This window comes from Nymphalis io, chromosome 3 (genome assembly GCF_905147045.1).
Source record: "Nymphalis io chromosome 3, ilAglIoxx1.1, whole genome shotgun sequence".
NCBI classification, from domain to species: domain Eukaryota; kingdom Metazoa; phylum Arthropoda; class Insecta; order Lepidoptera; family Nymphalidae; genus Nymphalis; species Nymphalis io.
This window is the reverse complement of record NC_065890.1, coordinates 7,249,935-7,266,689: the sequence shown is the minus strand read 5'-3', so window position 1 is coordinate 7,266,689 and position 16,755 is coordinate 7,249,935. Positions and strand designations below refer to the sequence as shown.

The window sequence follows — 16,755 nt, the reverse complement described above, 5'->3', positions numbered from 1 at the left end:
CAAGGCAATCAAATAAATTATAATAATACTAATATATCTAATATTTTATAACAGATTTAGTTTGGTCCAATAATGTGTAGCTAAAACAAATGAATATTTTGTTAAATAAAATATATTATATTTGTATCACTGCTATATTGAAACGCTTGATCCCTAGTAGTTTCGGAGAAACGAATATTATATTATTACGTTAGAAAGCACTCATAAGAGAAATAGGCATAGAGCGTGCGGTGAGAAATATTAACCTTGAGTGTGATGCCCGGTTACGGAGAACACGGCGGTTATTACAATATATTCAGTGAGAAGTTTTTTTTCACATGTAAGTATTTTAATAAAATCCAAGAAATACATATTTATTTATTATTTGTTTTAGGATAAGTTATAATATATATGATAATACTATATCATAATGAAATTCAAAATGAAGTCAATATTTTTATTGTAATAAACAGAAATTCTCAAAATCTATAGGGGTGTATAAATTCGTATCTACATGTGTAGGTAATTAACTCAATGATTTATTGATTTTAAGATAACAATAAGTCATTTTTTGTTCGTGACAAAGGATAAGAAGGAAAGTTCTCGAACAAGGGATCTTAAGTTAAGATGTAAAATAAAATATAGATCTAATATAGATACATATAGAAAAGCTATTTTGAGCTAATATTTCACTTTCACGAAAATTATTATACCAATGTTAATTTTAAAATTGATATTATTAAATGACTAGTATAATTTTATTTGAACTGATTTTTAATCAGTGTTCTTCCTTGAAGGTCAAGCAAGGTATATATACCCCGTATAATAATGTAATTATCTCAAACATTATGTGCTATTAATTTATAATTTATCGATATTGTTTAACTTTACTTCCATTTCGAACACCAATTTACTACTTTCGTGAACTTCTAAAGTTTGGCTGGCAGAAGCGTTAAGCTCACCTTTTGTGGTATAAAATTTCAATGACTAAATATAATGAAATTGAATAAATTAAGAGCCTGAAATGTTCACACCGCTGGACTAAGGTCTTGCCTTTTTGAGAAGAAAGGTTTTAAAGCTACTTTCAGAGCTCAGTAACTCAATTTCCTAATACTTGTATTTAGTTACTTGACACAACCGTAATACTTTTTAATTGGCAAGTCTTATTTATTACGTTGTTATTGTATACTTTTTGGCACAAAGTCTACAAACAATTTAGTGCCGTAATTACGTTTGAATGTTATTTGTGAATGCGTATATTTGTAAATATTTACAAAAATATTTACTTTTTTTAAAATACTATTGTCATTGCTAAATATTGTTCATTTTTGTTGTGGTTATATATATTTTAGCTTTAAAAGTATATTATTTAAATATTTTATTGATTAATTCATTGGATATGAATACAAATATTGAAAAATTTAATGCACTCTTTTACCTAGAGTAAATAAAAATATTGATGAAAATATATACTCACAAGTCTAAATAGCTATACATTGCGTTTTTTATTATGAATACGTAAGCAGGCTGACAAATGGTTAACCTGATGGTCATTGTACCACACGGCCCATTGAGATTGACACTACGAAATATAAACCGTCCCTTAAATCTCCAATGTACGAAAATTGTGGATAATCTGATATGCAGTCGATTCTTTGGTCTTTTTCTTTGCATATAACAAACGAAAACACGCGAATGTAATTACTCTCCGAATATCAACAGCAGAATGTTTATACGGTTCTGGATATTTGAAATTGTTTTGTTCAGCGTGGTGGCAGGCGGGCTTACTCAGGTCGCGAGCTCACAAACAACTACTACATGCGAAGAATTCGAACGAGACGTTAAATTCGACTCTCTTTCAATTGTCGACTCTAAGTGGAAAATCATTTATTTTTGGTCGAATACAACAGAAGTCAGACCAATTATATTTTCGTTAATTGCAAAAAAGGTTCGTTTGATTCTATTATTTTTGTTTTTTTTTTTTATTAAGTTCAACTTCCAAAGTTTTTATAACTTAGCAAAAGGATGTTTCGTAGCTAGTATTATTATTGGACAAGATTTCAATCATACAATATGTTATATATAACCTTGCTTTGCTTGAGTATACTTGTCGTATAATATATTAAATAACTCGTATTGATTAAAATTTAGAGACTAAGTAGATTCAAAGCCGTAGTGGACGCTATAGCACCAGAATTAGAAGTCGAATGGCGCCGAGCGATACTCATGATGGAGCCACGGCCTGGTGTCCAAGTCATTCTCTTGCATGCTACTACGCCAGGTGCATTCCGAGCCATCATTAAAGTGGAACAGCGCGATAAAGGTAATTGAAAAAGTTTTATGGAAATTGAAGCAAAATAAAACAAACTATTGCCAAAATATTTTCAAAGCATGTGTATAAATATATGTTTTTTATGAAAACCAAAATATACAATGTTTCTTACATCATCAAGGACATTAGTAAGATATGCATACATATTTGAATATGACCGAAATTTAGCTGTAACTATTTTCCACTGCTAGTGTTGTAAATCTCAGGTTGTAACACAAAAGATTCCATATGTAATGAAACAGAACAATTTTTTAAGATGCTCGAATTTTAGCGACACGATGGTGTATAATGTGTTCTTACGTGCGCAGGCACGCCAACAGCGATTTTAGACTTCGTCAAGATGGAAGTGCGCAATAAAGGTGGGACAGTTATACACCCACGATGTACCCTCCCGCGCGCCATTTCCGCTCCTAACTTTCACGACTTGCCTCATAATGATAATAAACCGAGCGCTTTTTTAAACGTTTTTTTTTTACATCGTATTTGTTAATGTATACTGAAATGTTCAGTCTCGTTAGTCGTCACTAAAATATAACATGAGCGCTATGTAAGTACACTTGAAAAATACCTACTTGCCAAGTTCTACTAAAAGTTAGTATTCTCTTAATATGCTTTTACCGGAGTTAAAAATATTATTGGCATTAGATTATAATTTTTTCAAAGAAATAATTTACTCTCAAGTGAAATATATGCAGACACAACACTGTTTGTTGTTATAAAAGATACTTGCACCCCGACGCCGGTTTCTGAACAACAAAGGTTGCGCCTAACCGCTAACTTTACTCATTATTTACAGAAATGGAAACTGAAAAATAGGAGAAAAGATTTTTCACAAAATTTACCGTAATGTATCCAACATAAAAATATATGTATATATATTCGATGATTTTTGTTTAATATATATATGTTAGAGATAATCATTTTAAGCGGGTATACGACGTCACTTATTTTTTTAGAATAGCAACATCACACAACGTGATTGATGTCTTATGGGATGTCGGTTGTCAGACGTCAAATTGTGAAAATATAAGACGGGTATTTATTAAACAGCCGACCGATGGAAATATCGTTTTTCGAGTGACACACTTGGTGTCTTTGTCTTTTGCGTCACAGGACAGCGCCAGCGTCGGACGTGCCCACTGACTGATGTAGTAAAATCAACATGCAATCCATTTGAATCCGCGACATTTATATATAACCAAAATCATCAAAAATAAAAGCGTCGTTATAGTTTATTTTAAAATTCAAGTTAGCATTTGTTTGTTTGTTAAGCTTTCATGTCATGTCTCACTCAACCGATTTTCATAAAATTGTGCATACACGTCAGGGGAATAAAATAGGACATTAACACCTCACAAATGGGCGAAGCCGCGGGCGGAAACTAGTAGTAAGTAGACAGAAGTGTATATGTCTGTCAGTTGACACCCAGCAATGCCTTGTTATGAATATTAAAAACAAACAGGGTAGAAATACATTTTATCATTAAACTTGATATGTTTTTTAACATTTAATAGGTTCCCTAACGATTCTGACTTCTGATTGTTGAATCATTACTTTTTATTTCAGTACGACCAAATCCGGAGCCGCTCCTGAAATTTGCTGATCTTCGATTCAAATTAGTGGGTCGGTATTTAGGTATGATGTGTTGTGAAGACTTGACAGCTTTCGTAATGGTGAGAGTGGATGAACTGCCCACCACGGAAGAAGAATGTCTGGCCGCTGCTAATAACCTGGGCTTACATGGACCAGGTGGTAGATCGTACTTGTATTTCAATATAACTCGAACTGAACTCTAGATTTATAGGCATAAATAAACTTTAATTTAATATAATTATTGTGTTTCAATACATTTTAACAACATTAATATTAGCAAGTAATGTAACCATTTTAACATTGGTTAAAATGGTTACATTTTATTCAAAATATTCTGAATAATCTCTTGGTTTAGTTAAAACTTAGCGATTAAAAAGTGAATCAGCCAAAGAAGTGAATAAAACACTTTAATACTAACATTTAGAAGTTGTACATTTGTGTCAAGTTACATAAATGCCATCATTGATCAGGAGAGTACAACAAGTACGCGAGAGTTTAGCGTTGTGCTCTCCTTACAATGGCTTATATCGATAGTTTATAAAATTTGTACAATGGATATGATGATCATAATACTTTTAGGACGAATTCGGTTAAATACAAACAATCTTTAGTTATCTTTTCATGATATTTTTACGTAACAAACTCCATCGAAGAACTTATAAAATGTTTTCGTTAAAACTGATTTTCTTAAATTTTCGGACATAGCTTAAATAAAGGTTGTATTATTAAATAATCGCAAATTAAATATAAGTACCAAGATTTTTCAAAATTTAACCACACAAGTAAACCAAATATTATTTTTTATAAATTACAATTGTATGAGACACGGTTCTGTTACAATTTTATTTTAATTATAGATGACAACATTGACGTTTGGACGACTGTAATAAAACCAGTCAGATAGAAAGAGGAAGATGTTTAAAAAAAAGGAAGGAAAAATAAAACATAAATAGTCACAATTACGATATACCCTTTTCTATTATTGGTTTTTTTCAATGCGAGTTCCGACGAACTGGGAAAACCTCAGTTGCACACTATAATCTCGAAAGAAACTCCTATTTACATTTAATAATTTATGTTTTAGCTTTTAGTACATCATTTACTACGTCAAATTTATCAAGAAAATTAATATATTAATATAATATCGAAAGAAGGACAAGGACATTAACGGTATACCTAAAATAAATTATATACATTTCTAAAACATAACAAACTTGACAACATTGCCTTAATAAGCTTTCTATACATAGCCTGATGCCTGTTCTTTCGATACCAAAGAGAAAAATAACTGCCTGCTAAATATTTCATTATTAAATAAGGCCAGCCTACATGATACTACTACAATGGTTATAGTAAGTCATTTTCATTACCTTTCATTAATTTAAAATTAAAAACTTAACCTTATTAACTAAAAACTCTAAAATAAATAGGTAACTAATATTTATTAGTCCAGTCAAACAAACAATTAAATTGAAACTTGAGGTAATTGGCTGAATTTTCGTTCTAACTTAGTTTGGGGCATCCTGAAACTATTGACAACAAAAACAAATTTAAACCCGAGGAGGGTTCAAATAACAGTTACTTTTTTTAATAATTCGAAAAGGGTAAGAACTGGGGAATAAATTTCAAAATGAAAAATGTAGGTCAAATAATTGAACGTAAAAATGGTATCTTAAAACTCTGACTGTTTTTGCTACTCGCAAAAACGAACTCTGAGTGAAGGACCTTGTTAGTTAAGGGATGATAATTTTAAAATTTTAAAAATACTCGTAGATGTATGTATGAACTATGTACTTATATTTTTGCTTTTAAAAGTATATTTTTTGTCGATAGTTTATTAAAAAATGAAAATGATTAAAATAACATGTGTTTTTTAAGAGTAAGGTCAACATATCTATGTACATAAAATTTATTAGAGAATAAAGGATATGCTATTTAACAATAATTCTTGCCAATTTAGTCATTTGCAATTATTTTCAGGTAGCGTATTTGCACGTCACTCGTCTTAAATTAATTAAAATAAAACACTTGATATGTATGGAAATAATTAATTATTTTAGTGACTAACACGCAAGGAGTAAAGCAATGCTTTTAAAAAAATATATTAAGATCGAAAGTTGTTATAAGAATATTCTATGTACCTTCCTAAAATTTCCAAAAAAAGTTAAGTTATTCTTACTATACTGTCTTGTAAGTGTCTTATCAATTATTGTTTTAAATAAGGAACATTATTTCCTAAACCTAAAAAATCAATCATTAACCCCCGCTATCAAAAATATCTTATAAGGCACCTTTTCTCAAGGATAATAATAAAATGATTATTTTATTGTATTTAAGAAAATAAAAGCTATATAAATAGATTTGCTAAATTATTCTGTATGAATTAATTTATATGCGACTGATCAACGCTAAACCGAAACAACCGGGTGTAATCGGAAGTATTTTTGAACGAAGTTTCGTATATATCGTAGGTAAGCACTGAAAATGTTATTTAAAAAAAAGTCTGAAGTAGAAAAGTTTGTATTAAGAAATATTTTTTCTTCAGTCGATTTTCTTGCAAATTGGCACAAGCACAAATAATTGAATACGCATATAAAGATTTTATAATATTCAACCTCTAAGGTGTTGAAAACGGGTGGCAAAGTTTATAAAGTCAAATAATTTTTTACAACCAAATAACTTGAATAGTAGCAAAAATACTTTACAATATATACAAATGATCAAACTTGAAATATGGTACCTATGAAATAACGTTTTCGTGCATACGAGTATGTCGTTTGTACAAAAATTATGGCTATGCTAAGTATGGCCGTCATTATTAGTCTTGTGCTACGAAACTCCAGAATTTATTTTAATAAAGTAACATTAACATTTATCTGATTGATATAAACAAAAATGTAGGCACAGCTATAACAATTTAAATAAACGTACAAGAAAAAGAATAAATATTAAACCCGTAAGATAATTATCGGATAATTACGGATAATCATAAGGGAGGTGGAACCAATAAAAAATGATGTTCAAGATTTAAAAGAATCGCTATCCTTCCATACTAAAAAAATTGACTAATTTCAGTCAGAACATGTTTTATAATTAAATGGCATAAAAGATCTACAGGAAGAGAATCTACAATTAAAAAACACTGTCTAAAAATTGAACCAAAGTTTTAATTATCTTAAACAACAGGCTAGGTCTAATAACCTTGAAATACAATGCCTACCAGAATACAAACTGGAAAACCTGTACGCCGTCGTTAAGCAGCTGGGCTCAGTAGGCGGTACCGAAGTGAAGGACAGTGACATCCTGCACTGCACACGTATAGCTAAACTTAATAAAAGCTACACCCGCCCCCGGTCTATCGTGGTACAGTTAGCCTCACCGAGAATACGGGATTAGCTCTTAGCTGCTATTATTGAATATAATAAAAAGAACCCTGAGAACAAAATTAGTAGTGCTAATTTTGGGATTGGAGGCAATAAAACCCCGGTCTATGATGTTGAACATCTATCTCTAGCCAACAAATCTCTTCATGCTGCGGCGAGGGAAAGCTAAAGAGAGACGTTATAAACATTTTTGGATGAGAAATGGTAGAATATTTGTTAAGAAGAACGATGAAACAGATCTTATATTAATTAAAAACTTAGACTCTTTAAGTAAGATTATTTGAGTTAGTATTTTATATCTTTATTTACAATATGTTGTATGCTCTTTTACTATATTTATTACTTAAAATTCAATAGTTTACAAATTTACTATCAAAATGTCCGTGGTCTAAGAATTAAGACCAATAAAGTGTATCGCAATATTTGTTGTAATAACTATAACGTTATAATTCTCACAGAGACCTGGCTCAATAATTCTGTACTCTGCAGTGAACAGTTTGACAACCGTTACTTGGTTTATAGGAGGGATAGAGAGACTTCTAGTTCGCAGGGTAAAGAGGGAGGGGGAGTTTTAATTGCTAATCAAAACTAGTTTTAACTCAGGCTTTAGCCTAGGAAAGTAGTTGTGAGGATCTCTGGGTAGTCATAGATATTCCTGGATTAGGTTCTGCTTGTCATGCAGCTTTCTGTGCAGTTTATCTTCCTCCACCGTGCGCCGTTCGACACTAGAATGCTTTCTGGATCACTATAATGCAGTTTTTGAGCAATCGACACTCTTGTGAGTATTGTGGGAAATTTTAATTTAAGTAAGATTAATTGGCAATTAGAAGAGAGTTCAAGTAATAATATTGGACTATCCGGTACAAGTGAAATTTTGTTAGATTTTATTCATGTTAATAGACTCAATCAGTTTAATTTTGCCAAGAACACTGCTGGTCGGGTACTAGATCTTGTCCTTTTGAAGAATTATTTATGTTATATCAGTCAATCTGTTAACCACTTAAGTAATGTTGACCAACAGCACCCACCTCTTTATATTGTAATTCCCTTGGAAATTGAGGCAAGGCTTCCGTATGAAAGCATTAAAGCAAGACCAAATTTTCACAAGTGAGATTATCTATCAATTTGTGAAAAATTAAAAAGCATAGGCTATATTTAGGGAACAGTGTGATGTGAATGGGATGTTACGGATTTTTTATGATACGCTGAACGCAGTTAGCGTTCATCCAAATCCAAAGAATTTATCATCCAAAGAATTTATCATTTATCCAAAGAATTTATACCATTTCGTGTGCCTAAGAATAACAAATATCGTGTCTCGTGTAACTACAGACTTATTAAAATATTAAAAGTAAAATATAGGATAAGAATACGTTACAGAAAATTTAAAACGCCATTAGATGAAGTAGATTTAAAATATATTAGTAAACAATGTGATAGACTAGCCACTGTATATTATAATAATTATATAAAATCTTTAGAAGATAGAATTAGAAGTAATCAAAACATATTTTGGACATATGTGAAGACCAAAAGAGGAGGCCCTAGTAATTATCCTATATCTATGACTGATGGAAAAACTACTACTTCAGATGCTACAGAAATTTGTAAGCTATTTTCGAAATACTTTTCCTCTGTCTATTGTTCCGAACATAGTACCGATTATAGATTCAATTCAGACTACCTTAAATTATTAGAAAACTATAGTCTATGTTTAAATCAGCTTGTTTTAGATGAAGATACTATACTTAAAAAACTAAAAAGTGTAGATATCAATAAGGGTGCCGGTCCTAACGGAATTCCACCGATGTTTATCGCGGCATGCTCCTGTGTATTAGTTTGCATCCACTTTCAGTAATTTTTAATAAGTCTTTAGTGAGGTTTTTTCATCAGTATGGAAAGTTGCAAAGGTGGTTCTTGTTTATAAATGAGACGACAAAGAATCTATATCCTACTACAGACAGATACTACAGACCAATCTCAATTTTATCAACATTCGCAAAAATATTCGAATCATTAATTTGTCCTTACATCAATAAGCACCTCAAATTATATTTAAGAGATCATCAGCACGGATTTGTCGATTTTCGATCCACCAATTCAAATCTGGTTCCATTATCAGAATTATTAATTGATGCAATAGACTCGGTCCATCAAGCTGATAATACATCAGCTTCACCGACTTCAGTAAGGCCTTTGATAAAGTTCCACACAATATCTTAATTTCCAAACTACGTGCATACGGTATTTATGGTTCTTTACTAAAGTTGTTAAGTTCATATCTACAAGACAGACAATTCTTTGTGGTAGTGAATGGTTATAAGTCAAACATACAAAAAATATCTTCAGGTATGTGATCTTCCAAGCTGTTTTCTTTTCTCTGACGTCTTTATGTTTGCTGATGATTTAAAGTATGTCAGTGTAATTGAGTCTAATGAAGATTCTATACGTTTACAAAGCGACATCAATAGCCTCATACTATAGTGCAAATACAATGGAATGCACTTAAAAAAATGAATGCTTTTGATTACTACATTAACAATGATAAAATGAAGGAAATTCGCGACCTCAATTAACCAAAAATTAACTTTTATACCTCATATGGACACAATAATAATAAAAAAGTTTCTTTCATGTTAGGGTTTGTCGTAAGAAAGGCATCCGCAGGCATATAATGAATGCAATGTTTGCGGGTAATTTTTTTTGCAGGTAATTCACTGTACCCAGCTTCTTGGCCTATTCAAGTCGCGTCTAGGCTCCCTCGCAGCTCAATCACACCACGCTGTCCACCTTTTAGGTGCCAACTCTCCCTGTTCGAGATTATGTAAGTTGATAAATGTTTACAGTGATAAAATCGATCTACATTATGATTCCCTCACTAAGTTGAAATCAACTTGTACTGGCTTATCTTACTTTGATTAGTAAAATAACTACTTTTATAAGACACTTTCAGATTTACATATTTTTGTTATACATTTTTTTTCTTGTCTATTGTTGTAATTAAGTTTTAGTTTATTTATATATATATTTTAAATGTATTATGTCTTATATTCAGTGTATACAACATTTGGTAAACCTCAATAAATAAATAAATAAATAATGGATAAAATTATCAATCAATCAGAAATTAGGTCCAAAAGAGAGCAAAAGAAAAGCAATATAGAAGGCAGACTGGGCGAATCAATAAAAAAACTAAATAAAATTAATAAATATACGTTACATTACCAGTAGTCCATTATAAATTGATTTGATACGCTGTATAGCCTATATCATTTTCCAGTCCGTTCCCCTTTGTGGATTCATGATGTTTTAGCAAATAATGCGAGAAACAAAGTATCTTATTGTCCCGATCTTATAATAAATCATTGATCCGTGCTAAATCCTCCATAACCCTCCACGCCGGGACCTTGCTTATTAGAGAAGTAATGGTACCAGTGGCAGATTTCATAACAACAAACCTAACAAATGGTTTTTGCTTTTATTTGATTTATTTATTCATTGTACTACAAATTTAAATATAAACACTATAAAATATAAAAAAAAATTTTTTTTGTATACAACATATAAAATTATATAAATTGTATTTGATTTTGATAATCGACATATTATATCATATTACTTTTTTGATTGGCTAAAAAGTATATTTGGATGGTTCAATTAATAAAACTCGTGAATCTTAAACCAAAATTACTGGTTCAACTTCGGGCATGTTCTTACCGTTGTGTTTTTTTAATACAATTTATATTTACAAATATTCCAGCATCTGTTAGCTACAAAAAAAAAATGTTGTAAGAAATTCTGAGATATGCATATCACCAATTATCGAAGGAACAGTGTGTATAATAATACAAACATCCCTACATTCTTCATAATAAGAAAATTGGGTTCGTAATTTGCTTAAATATAGCTTTTACTATTAGAGTATTGTTTTGTTAAAAAAACAAACATTAATACTAAAATATGACATTTTGTTGCAATTCTTTTTTTTTACACGTTTACCCCACATGAGGCGGGATTCGCCGGCGCTGAAGGAGCCGGAATACTCACTAAGAAACCAGCAGTACCCACTCCCTCTATTCGAGGTGGCATTACGGAAACTCTTGTGCATCCTTTTTTCTTTTTTTTTTTCGAGGGGGAAATGCATTTACGCCTCCCGCCCGGACACGACCGGGACGGGTATGTGGGACTCACGGGGCAGAAGGCCACCGTCCTACCCATTAAAACCTCCTCGTCCTCCATCCGCAAAAAAAAACATCGGATTGCTTGTCGACCCCGTTGCCCAGGGTGCACCACGTGGAGGTGACTGTGACGCCCCGAGGGTTGGCCCGCATGAGTGGGCCTACATTATAAAAATTAAGTGAGATAAGGTGTACCTATGTTTTTTTCTCAATTTAATTTACGTTGCGAACATGTATCTCGTAAGACTGTTCTGACTGACTGTCTTGTCTGACTGTTGTCTACCTGAATATTTTTTTTATTTTATTTATAATTATTTATGCCCAGTTTTTTAAAAACTGGGCTAGTAAGTTATTTCATTTGGTTAACTTGATAAATCAAATAAAGATCGCTATTCTTATATTTTATTAAAAAAAAGAAAACTTCAATATACCAAGTTTTATCATAGCTCTTTGATTTTATTTTATATCATAGAATAATTTAACCTATATTTATATTGTTTTTTAGTACCCAATAACACCGGCTTATGGTTACATGTTTTATTTACGTGATAGTCTAAATCTGCATTCAATAACACGTTGGTACCTCGAGAGTCTTATATTCAACAGAATAAATTTATTTTCCCCCGAAGCGCACTAGACGTCAACAAATAAGGTTATTTTTCAACAGAGGTTTTATTCAATCTTTAGATGGTATAAAGGCCAAGTCAACAGTTATTTTCAATTCTATATTAAACATGTTGATTTATTTACACTTTTACTAGAATATATTCAAAGGTTTTATTATATGTTACGGTAAAATGTACGTTTTCTAAATGTACGTTTTCTTAAAATACCTATATTTGAGTCAATCCTTGATTAATTTCTGGTTATAAATTCTCATAGAACATAACTGCGTAGTAATATATTCAAGTGTTATCGTTCAACCGCCTCGACAGGTGGTCTTTCGTAAAGCTTGTTTTATTAAATGAGAAGATTTACTGTGACTTCAAACAACCTTCCGGTGTTAAATTAAAAATTACGTAAGGAAACCTTTGAAGACAATTTTGTGCATATATTTATCATCAAAAATATTTTAGACTAAATACATTTTGACACTATATTTTATCGTTCACCTTTAAAGTAAAATCAAAATTAAATTTCTTTATACCGTAACCGTAACAGCCTGTGAATGTCCCACTGCTGAGCTAAAGGCCTCCGCACCTCTTTTTTTTTTTTGAGGAGAAGGTTTGGAGCTTATTCCACCACGCTGCTCCAATGCGGGTTGGTGGAATACACATGTGGCAGAATTTCAGTGAAATTAGACACATGCAGGTTTCCTCACGATGTTTTCCTTCACCGTCAAGCACGAGATGAATTCTAATCACAAATTAAGCACATGAAAATTCAGTGGTGCTTGCCCGGGTTTGAACCCACGATCATCGGTTAAGATTCACGCGTTCTTACCACTGGGCCATCTCGATTTCTTTATATACATATTTAATTATAGTAACGTATATAATATAACGAACGCAAATAATATATACATACATACAACACCACGCTATTTTCTTGCTATTCCAAAAAGCATGAAAAAAAATTGTTGCTTACGAAAGTGAAGCAACAATTTGTTTGGAAAAGAACATGGGTTATTAATTATTAGTTTTTATTATTTCACCGCTTTTTTATACAACAAGCACAGTCGTTTATTGTAACGAACCGAACTAAGTATATTTTATATAAGGGACGGGGAATAATATTTGCTAACAGGAAAATGTTTTCACATTCTGCACAAAATAAACTTAAGCCATAGACGAACTTTTTATTTTCTGGTCGAAATAGGATACCTTTGTCAAAACGGGTTTCATCCAAATCCATTAAATCCTTACACACACCAAAAAATGATTCGAAACTGATATTGTCCCTAGCACGTTTTTCTATTTACAGTACTCCAATGGAATCGCTATTAGTAAACCTGCTTTCCCATTTCACGGAGCCGTAAAAAGATCTTTGTCAAATGAGCGTCTATCGGACCTTCCGAAATAAAACGCTTAAATTAACACTTGACCTGACTATAAAATAGACGTAGCCTTTATTTATATTAACGCTACTACAAACACCAATAAAAAATAACTAAAGTTATTGAGTTAATTGCTAACTTTTAAAACAGTATATACTTTGTTTAAATTTTTGACTATTAAAATTCATACTTTGTTTAATTAATTTCAATTATAAAAGTGAGTGAGTTTGTTTTGCTACGCTTTTACGTCTTAACTACTTAATCACTCATCATGAAATTTCCATGTGCGGACGAAAAGAAGTAAATTATAAATATGGATCTTAATATAATAAAAACAAATGCCATAATGAGAATTATTATCAATTTGAGACATATTTTAAAAGCTAAAGGACAAGTGAATAATATAACAACAGACAGACATAATAGTAAGCCGGTACCGTATTACATGAGGTGTACACATAAGGCACAAAGGTCATAACAACTTCGATCCCATAGTTGGCAGAGCATTTGTAATGTAAGGAATGTGTAATAGCTCTTACAAGCCATTGTTTATAGCTTTATGGTAGTTTATGGTAGATTCAAATTTGCGGTAGATGATCTAAATAATGCGTCTACCATCGGCATTTAGTGTACCACTAAAAAGCGTAGACAAGTTCGTTATTTTTAGTCACGTTATTATTGGCCTACATATATTGATTCCTCTTAAATGCTAAATACTAATTATATCTTGAACATTTTTTTTGCAAGTTCTCTTTAGATTTGCATATACCGTTATTTTTATTCGAAGCATAAAAACATGTTCTATCACAGCAAATGAAAACGTATTAGTAAAATATCGGAAAACTGATTACCTTTATATGTTTTCCTTTTTATATTTTATGAATACGGCCGTCTCATTGAAAAAATACATATTGCTCTTGTTTTAACAATAACTTAACATACAATATTTGTTGAAATTAAATTTTTAAGAATGAATGATTATTATGATTCAATAATGTTTTTCATTTTAGATAAAATATTATTTCCAAATATTTTTTTGTGTTATGCAATTATATCGTAAGCAATAATAAATGTAATACTCTTAGTTACAATTTATTAAATTAAATTATTTTTAATGTTTATTGATTATTATATTTTTTTATTTTATTCTTGCATTTATTGTATTAGCTGTTAAAAATAATAGTAGTTAAAAAGAAGCCGTAATGGCTTGTTAAATATAAAGTAAAAATTAAGTCAAGAACATGTTCTTTCATTACTGAACACGTCGCCTTGTCGTAACCAAAACATCTTTTGCTCCTCTCTTAAGAGCGTAACCGAAGAGCGGCTTTCATGTCATCCACTTCTGTTTTTAGGTTTCTTGTCCATACACTACGAAACTTCTAATTATTTTTATACAGCCCCCAGTTGACACTTTGATGTAAATATAAATGTTACGTTTTTCAGGTTTTGGATTATAAACGGAATGGAAATTAACATGCATTACTACACTATAAATGCATCTGTATTTACATTTATAATTAATGCGTAAAATTGTGAAAACGAATAGAAGTTTTCATAGAAATATGTTTGTACGATGATCACTTTGTCTACATATGCTATAAAACACTTTTAACATGCAGGAACGAAATGAATAGAATAAAAGTGCGAGTGCACAGCTTTAAATCACCGTGAAAAGCCATTTGGACACAAAGGATATGGTCAATAAACAAACAAGACTCGGCGCAGATAACTCGGTTTGGAACAAAATAAATTATAAGAGTGAAATTTATATTTCGTGCTATTGTTACGGAATTCTTTTCGGGGACATTCAAGAGGCTTTATCTGCAAAAAAAACCTTGCGAAATCTGATTTCTTATTTTCTTCGACCACACCTACCTAATGCAGCAACTAATAAACCGGTCACGTTGATGTTATTTATTGTTATAGCAAGAACACCGAGCAAAAATATCCATGTCTCTAATCTTGTTTGACGTCTCAAACTTCCTTTGTGCAACTATAGGGAGTTGCTATGAAGACTGTATAAATCGAAATTATTATACCTAAGTTAATATAATCCAGTCGATAGAACACGAACATATTAATTAAAGATCACAATTACAAATTTGAGCAAACAATATTAAGTTTTTTCGTGTATCTACTTCATCATACGAATAATGTCGGTATAAAAGTATTTGATAGTATTATTATACGATTTATTATAGCTTACGTAAAACAACATGATTTTAATATAATTTTTTTTAGCGTTGGACAACAGTTGGTGATGTTTTTACTACTAAGAAACGTTATTTACAATGTGTCATTTCTATTTCTTTCGATCTTTTCTAAATTATTGTCTTCTGTTACAAATTTACATATAAATATTAATTGTTCAAAATAAAACAGTATCTTTACATAGATATAAAAATAACATAAATCATTCAATTTATAATTAGCAATGGTTCAGAATGTTTTACTCATTAATTTATAGTAAGAATTTTATTTGCCATTCTGAATTACATTCTGCATTATAAGCCATACCTGTGCCTTCCTTATTAAGATACATTTTCCCTGCGAAGACATGAATAAGGCATAGCGTGTTTTCCAATTGTTTACAAGAACAGTAAGGTAAACAAAAAGAAATATTGTAAATCTGTAAAATTCAATAAGTATACGACTTCCATCAGATTATTGTAGGCGTGTTAGAACAATATTATGCATATATATCAAATGGATATGTAATTTGTAGTTTTATGAATAGTATGTAATACTTAAAACAATGACTGTAAATAGTATGTAATACTTTAAACAATTATTATTACAATCACGATTAAATACATTTTCTATATAAATTCAAGGAATATTTTTTTTAAAGAATAGGTAGGCGGACGAGCATATGGGCCACTTGATGGTAAGTGGTCACCAACGCCCATAGACATTGGTATTGTAAGAAATGTTAACCATCATCGCTTTCATCACCAATGCGCCACCAACCTTGGGAACTTAGTTGTTATGTCCCTTGTGCCTGTAATTACATTGGCTCACTCACCCTTCAAACCGGCACACAACAATACCAAGTACTACTGTTTTGCGGTAGAATATCTGATGAGTGGGTGGTACCTACCCTGACGAGCTTGACAAAGCTACCACCAGTAAATTCTACCGAAGTATAGTATAATATAACAAATCAACAAAATAACATATTGATAGTAATACAATATATATCTGTTTCCTCTGACATCCTCAATAATTATTAAGAACTTTTTATAATATAGTCGTAATCCATTTCCTTTTACATTTTTTTCTACCCTAAGACTA

At 31.1% G+C, this 16,755-nt stretch overlaps 1 protein-coding gene across 1 annotated transcript; it reads left to right on the top strand.

The window, feature by feature from the left end:
* The first annotated feature begins 1,705 nt into the window (after positions 1-1,705).
* On the top strand, positions 1,706-4,107 carry LOC126781112 (uncharacterized). Its single transcript, XM_050505933.1, has 3 exons — positions 1,706-1,927; positions 2,131-2,302; positions 3,878-4,107. The coding sequence occupies exons 1-3, from the start codon at positions 1,706-1,708 to the stop codon at positions 4,105-4,107; spliced, it is 624 nt and encodes a 207-aa protein (XP_050361890.1).
* Positions 4,108-16,755: the final 12,648 nt, after the last annotated feature.

Bases quoted from the DNA above. Each gene is read 5' to 3' on its own strand.
- LOC126781112 (XM_050505933.1), top strand. From the start codon at position 1,706: ATGTTTATACGGTTCTGGATATTTGAAATTGTTTTGTTCAGCGTGGTG. The intron at 1,928-2,130 runs GTTCGTTTGATT...ATTAAAATTTAG, and splicing joins TTTCGTTAATTGCAAAAAAG to AGACTAAGTAGATTCAAAGC. The intron at 2,303-3,877 runs GTAATTGAAAAA...TTTTTATTTCAG, and splicing joins AGTGGAACAGCGCGATAAAG to TACGACCAAATCCGGAGCCG.